The sequence below is a fragment of the Monopterus albus genome, unplaced genomic scaffold (assembly GCF_001952655.1).
Source record: "Monopterus albus unplaced genomic scaffold, M_albus_1.0 scaffold71.1, whole genome shotgun sequence".
Classification (NCBI taxonomy): Eukaryota; Metazoa; Chordata; class Actinopteri; order Synbranchiformes; family Synbranchidae; genus Monopterus; species Monopterus albus.
In genome coordinates this window covers 289,789-300,228 of record NW_018127951.1, presented here as the reverse complement: position 1 = coordinate 300,228, position 10,440 = coordinate 289,789, and the positions used below count along the sequence as shown (strand labels likewise).

General features: G+C 42.2%; 1 protein-coding gene across 2 annotated transcripts in view; it reads right to left on the bottom strand.

Moving 5' to 3' along the window:
• The window catches only part of tyw1 (tRNA-yW synthesizing protein 1 homolog (S. cerevisiae)), a 47,055-nt gene that overhangs the window by 35,808 nt on the left and 807 nt on the right, over positions 1-10,440 (bottom strand). The window contains exons 2-8 of one of the 2 annotated variants that reach the window (XM_020605643.1): positions 10,248-10,375; positions 9,961-10,092; positions 9,511-9,612; positions 8,501-8,695; positions 7,272-7,550; positions 5,630-5,752; positions 1,960-2,092 (exon numbers count right to left, since the gene is read on the bottom strand). In XM_020605643.1, coding sequence (XP_020461299.1) covers positions 1,960-2,092; positions 5,630-5,752; positions 7,272-7,550; positions 8,501-8,695; positions 9,511-9,612; positions 9,961-10,092; positions 10,248-10,375 — 1,092 coding nt within the window. The remainder of the gene's footprint in view (positions 1-1,959; positions 2,093-5,629; positions 5,753-7,271; positions 7,551-8,500; positions 8,696-9,510; positions 9,613-9,960; positions 10,093-10,247; positions 10,376-10,440) is intronic. The other variant, XM_020605644.1, reaches the window with a different exon arrangement.

Here is a 10,440-nt window from a genome sequence, read left to right as displayed (position 1 = left end):
GATGTTTTGTTACCACATTTGTTCACTATCTCTATAATTTCCTTTTCAACTATGGGCTTCAAAAACATAGAACTCATGTTCCTTTCGATTGTATTATTATTTATAGTGACGGATGTATCATCTGTACAAATGCTTCTTGCTAAACCAGGACCAACATTCACAAAGAGCCTATTAAACTTTTCAACTACATCCTCCAATCTATTGACCTGTGTATCATTATCCATAAAATATTGAGGGTAGTTACTCTTTCTAGAACTGTTTCTAATCAATTTATTTAATATATTCCACGTACCGCTCATGTTATTTTTATTATCCTCTAATAATTTAGAGTAATATTGTTTCTTACATCTCCTCAAAATCTCAGTTAATTTGTTCTTGTATGACTTATATCTTTCTTCCACCTTCTTTGATCTGTCCTTTATGAATTGCTTGTATAACGCATTCTTCTTTTTGCATGCATTCTGTAATCCCTTGATCATTGTTGATGGCAAAAAGTAATCTTAACACTGTTAAAACCTCCTTCAACACTAGTTTTGATAAGGTTTTCATAGATGTGCAACTTCTGCATCCATGTCATGCCAGAAAAAGGGTACACAGGAATCACAGCCTTCCAAAAAACAAGGTCATTAAAATAATGCCAAAACCTTCATTCTGTTAAAAGACAAACTGTCCAGTAGGACTGCTGCCAACATTAAGAGCATGAAACAGGTCAACATTTGGCCAAATGAACTTGAAGTCTTGTCCACAGAGTCCTATTTAAAGAGGGTTGTGTATGCTAACAGTGGGGAGAGTGGTGGTGGTGGTATTGGTTAAAAATGACTGGCCTGTGCAGTGAACAGACAAAATAGTAGGAGAGCAGAATAGTAATATGTTTCAGACAAAGCCAATGAGTCAACAACCAAGAGTGCGGCTTTATAAAAGAAAAATGGGGGAAAAAAAACAGCAATTTGTCAAAGCACATGGTGCAACACCGAGCCAAACTCTGCTACACACACATGGGCAGAGCTCTACTGCAGATCTGATTCAGGAAATCATAACGTAAATGTAATCCTTCACAGAGACAGCACTATTCATAAGATGCTTCCACTAGATATTTCCATATCCTCTTAATCCAATCAAATCTGATACCCAATTTTTTAAAAATACTGGACTGACACTGATATCAAGACTGACCTGGGCATCAAGTGTGCATCAGAGATGTGGCTGACTGTCTACATGTGCCATGATGATACCTCCTAGTGCTGCCGAAAGGAGTGAGAGGAGAGAAGAGGAGTGGGACTGTACCCTGAGGGCTGAAGGAGGTAGAGAGGACTGTACTGCATCAATAAGAGCCACTAGACGACACACACTCCCGAGCTGCATGCTCGGCAGGCAGCAGAGGTTCCAATGTATTACTTATTTCTGCATGGTATGCCAAAGCAATTCACCTCTGAAGTCAGTGGATACTTGATTTATAAACAACACTAGTAGATACCTAAAGAACACCGACACCTCTATCAATGGCTGTGATGAGTGAATACGCGAAGCAAAAAAAAAAAAAGCTGTCACTTTGTGTGTGTTTATTAGATTTACTGCTGAAATAAAAAAATAAAAAAAGACATGATTCATAATTCAGCTTTTAAAGTGAATTACAACTTTGCACCCCTTGTGCAGCAAGGTTAATGATATGCTAACAAGCAGCTGGTGGGCCAGGTCTGTAATGTGCTTTTTATTTCCAGGCAATACAGCTAAATAATATGAATATATTATCCAGAGGCACCAGCGACACCCAGCAGATGGTCTCTTGGAAATGGCTACAGTTTTACACATACAAAAGATTCATAAAATTCTACCAGTGACTTAAGCAGCATGAGTTAGTCAGTTAGCTATCAAACTGATGTTCTCCTCGGTTTGCTTTTGTTCTCTAATCTATAACACCTTTTTTTTTGTTTTTTAAATCCAAGTCACCTTTTTCCTCACCTTGCTTTGTCAGTGCTTCTCTAAGGGCCGGCGTGATCATCTCTCTTCTTTCCCCTTCGTCTTCAATCTTTGTCACCTCGTTCAACTTGGATAGCTTCACCATCTGGCCATCTACTTGATCCTCCTCTCTGCTCTGTGGCAGACGACGAAGTCAGAGTCAGTTATTGCTTATAACCATCACAGTATTGTGGAAAAAATATAACAGTGATATTCAAAATCTGCTTTGAATATGAGATTACACCAATTTTAACTTCTTAACTGACACTCAGTGATAATTACTATCTTCTCCAACATTGGTGTAAGAAATACATGTAAAAGTAAACTGTGCACCAGTGTTTTCTCACCCGTAGTAACAAATAAACAGACCTACAAATATAAACATGACGTCCCACACTACCAACACTAAGGTACAAGAGTTACTAAAGAGTAAAACAAATGTCAATTTGACCACCTGTCACTACATCGGCACTTGTTAGGGGTCAAGGCTGAGCAGAGCTGAGCAGCAGAATACCTCACTACTGCTCTGTCAACCTGATTCAAGGCATTTCATGTTCACTACAGAAGAGCACAGACAAATGGAGACATGCCTACACTGCTCTGCAACCTGCCCTGTAACTTTCTAGCAGCTCCAATCTGCTCTTTGCAGCCGAGGTCGTGTCTGCCTGCCATTAACCAGGCGCAGCCCCAAGCACAGCAGTGATTCCACAGCCTGTCAGCACCAGTTCCATCTCTGAACTGACATTCATTGCTAAGCTACTATCTTTCCAAGTCTGGTATAAAACATACATGTAAAAGTAATCACCCTGTGGCTCAAACAGCTAAATCTAAGCCACATGAAAATTCTGATGGTATACTCGACACACAGCCAACAGGGCATCAATCTGTCCCTGTGGTGTTTGTGTGCAGCCCTAGCCATTCATCTGGCCCCAGTCTCTAGCTCCCACCGCTCAACTTTCACTCTGGCCTGAGAGCTCACAACCATCCAGTCATGCCCAGGCCTGTCTGCATTACCGGAACTGGGACATCTCACAGCACCGTGTTGTGCTCTGGAACTAAGACAACATGTGAGTGATGCAGATGGACAGTGCAATGACAACACACAGTGCAAGCAGGCGACCGAGAGAAAAACAAAGGTACACGTGAGAAAGGAGGCACAAAAGACATGGACCAAGCAGAAAGAGACAAAGAAGGCTTGGGAGCATATTTGCCTTTGAGAGAGCTATTCATACTCACTTCTGGACTACTGTAACTTCCTCTATGTGGCTATTGATCATCTTTAAATCGACTCCAATAATCTGAAATACAGCCGCTCATCTTTTGACTGGGGGAAAAAAAAGAAACACGAGCTGGCTGGCTTCCTGTCCAGTTCAGGATTGATTTTAAGATTCTTTTCCAAGTTTTTAAGGTTTTAAATGGGTTGGCCCCTCCTTATCTATCAGAACTAATCCACATTCACAAGCCGCCCAGAGCTCTGAGGTCCGCTAATCTGATGATCCTTGATGTGCCCAGAACAAAGCTAAAACAAAAACAAAAACAAACAAAAAAACCAAGGTGACCGAGCTTTTGCAGTAGTTGCACCAAATCTATAAAACCCTCTGCCTTTCAACATATGTACTGCTCAGAGCATCGACACATTTAAATCTCTGGTGAAGACTCACCTGTTTTCATTGGCATTCAGTTGAGCTAATTAAATAATTGTACGATAAAAAAAAAATTAAAATAGAAGCACAATAAAACAAGGTGCCTTTAAACGGTTTTATTTTGTAAAGAATCTTATCTTGTTTATTTCTACAGCACTTTGGTCAACAGTGGTTCTGACTGGGTGTTGCAGTAAAGAGGTTTAAGCTGCTTACAAACGCCAGTCTCTACCATCACCTAGTGGTCAAACACAGACAAGGTGAGCTTCCACCTGCAGTTATAATGACAAGTATTCCAGGCAGACAGAAACTGGGGGAGGTATATAGTTGATCTCCAGCAAACTGAAATTTTAACCTGAAACTACAACACAACACATCTGTCTAGCTTATTAACCGGGGGTCATACACTTCTGGAGCTCAGCTGGCTCGACACTGTAAATTAGGTAACTAACAGAATTTTCTTGTTCACACTTAATTTGCAGCTTTGCTAAAATACTTGTCCCCAACGGCAAATGTTTAATATAAAGAACTAACGACCTGCTCTGTGTGACAGAATTATGCAAAAACAATGCTAAACTGTCATCCTGACAAACCAAATAACTCTAATCGACTAAATAATATTAACATACATTTGTAGACGGTGACGTGTTTGCGTGGCCATCACAAATATACAGGGAACATCCTTAGGGAAAACAATGACAATAGGAAGCAATGGCTTCCTCATTAAAACTAAATGAAATTGCTTCATGAATTTTTTAAAACAAAGCCTTTCGCTCCCCACTGTGACAGACAGCAACTGAAAAGAAAGGAGCTTCCCAATCTAGTGGAGTCATCAGCAGACATCTCTTTAACGTTCCCTGCTGTGAACACCTTCAGGTACGACTCACAGAGGCCTGTCCAAACATCCCAGAGCTGACACAATACTCTGGGACAAGGCTGCGGGAATCTGTGGTTAAAGTCATGTTCATTGTCTGTGTGAGACACGAACACTTCTACTAGAATCCAGCTCTGTTAGCACAACATGAACTGTGCATTCAAGACAACAAAAACCTTCTCAAAATCACAAAAATGTAACCAATATAATTTCATACAGAAAAAGAAAATGCTGATTGATTCTTCAGGACCAAAAGTCAAAGGTTTAATTTGATGTGTTGAAAGCTGGGATAATCATGTTTCTGTTGCAGCCACAGTAAAAGATCATTTATGATCATCATGTTGTTATGACTTCACACATCCAGCTGAATTGGACATAATGCAGGAAGAGATCATTTAAAAGGCGCAAACAGAGTAACGGAACAGACTACAGCAAAGATGGCATGCTTCATCTCTGAAAGGTCGGGGCCTTTTTGGCACCAGTGAAATGTTTTTCTTGATTTGTCTCTTTCATTTCTACTCTTCTTGATGCATCATGAAACTGGTGAGCTGCTAATTTTATGAGATTTCACTCTGCTTCTAGCTACAAGAGGACAGGAACATTACAGGGCTGGACACCTGCTCTCAGAGCTCACTTCTTCACTCAGGTCCTTATACAACAGCCTACAAGAGGGACTGATGATTCCTCTTCCTTCCCATTTTTTCTGCTTTTCTTGACTCATTTCTCACAAGTCTGTGAAGTGGGCGTCCTTGCTATTACACAAGCCTCTGCTTCTCGCCTGCTGGGGTCTGATGTCTATCAACCCATCTGCCATTTCTCCTTCAAAGACACCACTTTTTGTCTCCACACGCTTAGACTGGACTAAGCTTAATGTCACAATGGTGTCAATTATAGATCCTAATGTAGAAACTGAAAATAAACCTGCTGGATGATGAGACTGGAGCTCCAACAACCATCCAACTGTGACACTGTGAAGCATTTATTTTAAGTAGAAACACACATCTCTGAATGCTCAGCTGTGTAGGAGTTCTTGCAATTGCTTTGGAACCTGAGGCTAGGGAAAGGTGGTTATCAGCTAACTAACCTGTAAGGGAACATGGTGACTGAGGCTATGTGAAACGACAAAGTGCTGTCAGTGTGCTTGTTGATGGAGTCTGACCTTTGCTTTCTTGATGCTGTTCATGATGTTTCCCAGGTCCTCCATGTCAACCACTGAGCCTGCTGTCTTATCATCTTGTGGGCCAGACTCGCTCTCATCACTGCTGGATTCCATCACATTCTCCTGAAATAACCACCACCACCATGAAAAGGTAGTTAAAAAGGTTAACAAAAAGAAGGATGTAGTGACACTGATGACTGAATGGAAACTATAAATGACTGTCCAATGTAGAGACGTGCACATATGTTCTAACCCATAACCAATTAAAAACCTGTCTGTGATTGAGTGGGGGAGCCCATATGGAACTCATTATCTCCTCCTGGGCTGCCTGATTCAATAAGAAAATAATAACGCCGTTTATGGCGTTTCAGACGATTTACCACAGTGTGTGCCCAGTGAGGAAGCTGAGTGCCACAGTGGGGGGATAAATCCCAGTGATGGTCCCCTGGACACAGCTCTCAGCTACTCCTGGTTCCGGCTGAATGTCACCTCTGCTGAGTGCAGAGTGTTGCAGACAGGGGAAGGAGTCTCAGAGTTGGCTCAGAGGTGCCTGCTACCATGACAACTGGTCATGTGTGTGTGCTGTGATGCGTATGAAAGCTGTTAGTGTATGCATGTGTGAATATATAATATGGCTGTGTTTGTACTTGCCTTCTTGTGAAATCAGTGATTGGTGAAAAATAAGTGCTATTTTCATTTTCTGACATGATGGGCAGTGTTGACAGATGACACACTGCACGTTAGCCAAGCAGAATACTTTTCCAATACCGTGCTATCATTGAAAATGTACAACATCGGTGCAACTAAACAAGGACCCGATAAGCTGAGGTAACACTCCTCTTCCTGAGACAGTTGGAGTCCTTATCTGGTTTTAATCACAGTGCAGCATGAGGTCATTAGCCAGCCAGCCCACTTCATACTCCTGTGATAAGAGCAGGCTGGATATCTAAAGTGCCCTTCTGAAGAGACATCACTGTAAGGGACAGACATTTCCCTAATTACATCTCAGCTACACCCTTTCACAGTCTCAAACCTGGAGTCTAAGTGAAAGTAACGTTGCAGCTTACTCATCAAAAGCAAAGGCTATGGATTGTCATGCAGTGCACGGTGACTGTACTAGTCAATCCTACTGAACAGAGTTTCATGCTTTAGTTTACCAGCCATGTAGAATACTCACTATGCTGACCTCTGACCTTCTATGATCATTTGTCTGCCCTTGAACACACACACAGCAGATTAGAGGAGTACCTGCAGCTCTGGAGCCAGTCAGTGGCATCTGTGATGTAGCAGTCATGGACTTTAGAGTTTGATAATGTCTAATCACTATGTCCTGGTTAAAGTTGATCACAACACTGTGTCAAAAACCACTGTGTGAGTTTAGTTAAAGTCAATCAACAATATTCATCAGCTGAAATGTGAAATGTGATGTGTGATAAGCAATGGACAGCAGGTCAGATCCATAGTTCCCCATATAATTATCAAAGGGCAGAACAGTGACACCGATCCAGGAGCTGGAAGCCCTTCAGCTTGTTGCACATGGACACTTACTTGTCAGCAAACAGGTCAATATGCTGCCACTAAGGTAAACATGTTTATAATGTGTCATTAAACACACAACAGTGACACAAGCTCGCTGCGTTACCTCAGAGCTGTTACTCTGCAGAGCTGCTTTCTTCTCTTCCACATGTCCGTCTTTCCGCTTGTTCTTACAGGAGCCTCTGCTTTTACACTTCCCGCTGCAGCTCTTCTTCTCCCCCTTGGCCAGGGCCTGTAGGCGGTTCAGGAACTTGACCTTCCAGGCCAGGAAGTCGGCCTGGATGCTGCCATTACGGCTCTTCACCACATTACAGTCGCCCTCTCCTCTGGTCATGATTCGCCTGCCACTCAGCATCCAAAGCCACTTATCTACATTTTTACCCACCTGGAGGGGGGGGGGAGCAGGTCAGATGGATGTGATCATGCCGGGCTTGGGTCACAGTTACTGAATACTGAGCAAGCTGACATTTTGATGAGCGGCATGTTAAGATGTTAAGTCAAACTTAGACATGGATTATGTTTCCTCTGATTGAGCAACGGCTGTCCAACATGTAGCGCTTGATAATCTTCAAATAATTAGCACTATTATTATTCTGATAGACCTTAACACAAAAACCAGTTCTCACTAGAGCTGTTAATGAATATTCCAAATTCGATTATATGTTCAAATAGTAAAAATAAAACAGACATTCCATTGTGACATTTAATATTGACCGCGGCTGTCTGCCTCACAAGCTCCTGTGCGGGCCTGGGCCGCTGCACTGAATGTACTGCATGACGGACAGGAGTCACACACACAACGTTATGTGCGGTAATGGTGGCAAAGTGTTCACAAGCCAACACATATGCAGAGAGAGTGATCTGCGTTCCAAACAACCTAAAAAGGCTCGTTTGGAAATACTTCAAATTTTGGTCAGTCGATGGCAAAATTGTGGAACCTCGAGATCAAGTTGTGTGTAAGCTATGTAAGCTAGAGTTAGTTAGAGTTACCGTGCCACCACTAGCAACTAGAGGGCACGCTGTGAAAAAGAGCATGGCCCTCGGGTTGCTAGTGGTGGAAGGTGGAACAGGCTTCAGAGAGTTCTGTCAAGGATTAGAACCACAGTATGCTATCCCTACTCGCAGAATGTGTAGATATGTTGACGTTTAAAAAGATGTTTGTGTTAAAATAAATACACATTTACAAGTAGTAATGTCTCTTGTTGTGTTAGTTTGCCCTCCTACGGACATAATGTGCAGAAATAGATGTTTGAATGGTTTGAATATGCAGAGTTCTTGCTAAGACAAATAATAAAATGTCATTTTTTGGCCAATTTTGACAGGACTAGTTCTCACCGTGTTATAGTGGCCAACATAGACCGAGTTGCCAAGACCAAACACCGCATATCTGAGGCCTTTGAGGTAGGTCTTCCCATATCTGAAGTCTGTGGACGCCTCTTCCAGCCACTTGCAGAACCACTCGGCGTTCTCTGTGGGCTGCCCATCAGTGTACGTGGCCACAAGAAACACGCACACTGATTTACTGGAGCACTGATTGGAGACAAACAGCAGACAGTGACAAGAGCGTCTCAGTCAGCACAAGGAGGGGACACATTTAGAAAAGCAGGGTTTCTTGGGCCAAGACTTGTCCTTGGATACTGTGAACAGCAGCATTCTTCAGCTGTTCATTAATCCATTTCTGACCGAAACAAATTTGGGAACAAAGTTCCACACTTACTGCAAGTCATAGCCAAATCCTGCAAAGCACCAGAGCATCATGACCAAGTTGCTCCTAGAAAATAACTTCCCATTTTCAGCAATTATTTTTTATGGATGCTATGTGGTAAATAATTACACAACTGCTTCTGCCAACTTGCCTCCGGGATTAAAATTTTATGCCAAGGACAGCAGGAAATCAATCTACATTAAATCTAAATTAAGCTCCCATCGTCTCCTTGGTCGTGTGCAAACCAGCAGAAAACTCGGGTAGTGAGGCAGCTGACCATTACTGTGTGTTGTGTTGTTAGTCTTTCTGTACAACAACAGTTACGTATGATGTATTACACATTCTGCTCTAATTACAGTAGACGCCGACAGGACTTGTGTGCTTGACGTTACATGTAAGAGACTTAATGAACACCCCAGAGCAACTACATTATATACAGTGTGCTTATCCTCTTATCAGAGCTGCAGCAGGTGCATTAATTAGTGATTTCATTTATACAAAGTCAAAAATAAAGGCTAAATACTGAGGAGCAGCTTGAAAATTAGCAGGGGATTAGGTTTTTGTTCAAGGACACAGTTTCTTGTTTCTTTTTGTCCAGATCTCTGTCCTTCACTGGACAGCCTCTGTCAAGCTGGCTTACCTCATCAGCAAGCTGGTCATCAGGATCGTAGTCTTTCATGTCAGTTACCTCAGCTGGTATTCCCAGAGCATTCACTTCCTCCGACAGCTCTCTTGCAAAGCCCTGAACAAATGAAGGGTCTCGGTTGATGCTCATCAGACATCTCTGAATCCTAAATGTTGTATGTGTGAGCTGCCAGTTTGTCTAACCTTGAATTAATCCATTGTGACTGAATTTGTTTACACATGGTGATGGTTTACTAGGGTTACCAGTAAATCCTATTCTTGTGAAACGTGTAGCATTTAGATTCTTATGACACTGTCAGAGACTGATTAAACTCTGTGGTCATGTTGGAGGCCACACTGACTGGTGTTGCTACATTGAAGGATAAGGATAAGGACAATCACTCTTAATCTTGTGTCATCATGAGCCATTGAGGATGTTTATATTGACAGTAAACAACGTGTTTACCTTTGCTGTTCCAGTCTGTGAGCCATAGAAGATTTTAACTCCTGACACATGAGCCACGGTGTCAGCGTGAGAGCGGTCGCTGTTCTTAACAGTTTTGTAGGTCTTCAACCTGTCATTTTTGGATAAGCTTTTCTACAGGAATACAGAGGAAGATGTGAAAAATCTTAAAGTCTGGAAACGCAAGCAGTGCCTAAACACAAAACACACACTGTTAGAAAGTCTATAAAGAAAACATGTCTAAGAGAAAACACAAGTGAGGGAGGTGCTACAAGCAAGTGACGGTTCACCTTCTTCAGTACCAGCTTCAGTGAGAACCAGATCCCAAAGATAAGTGCAACAGCTGAATACAGGTACAGCCTGTTGTGCCACATTGACATGAGAACGCTCTCAGTGGGACTGTGGCCATTCTGTGAGGCTGGAAGGAGACAACACAACAAACACTTCTCTGTTTGTACTAATGCACTACAGCAATCATTTTAC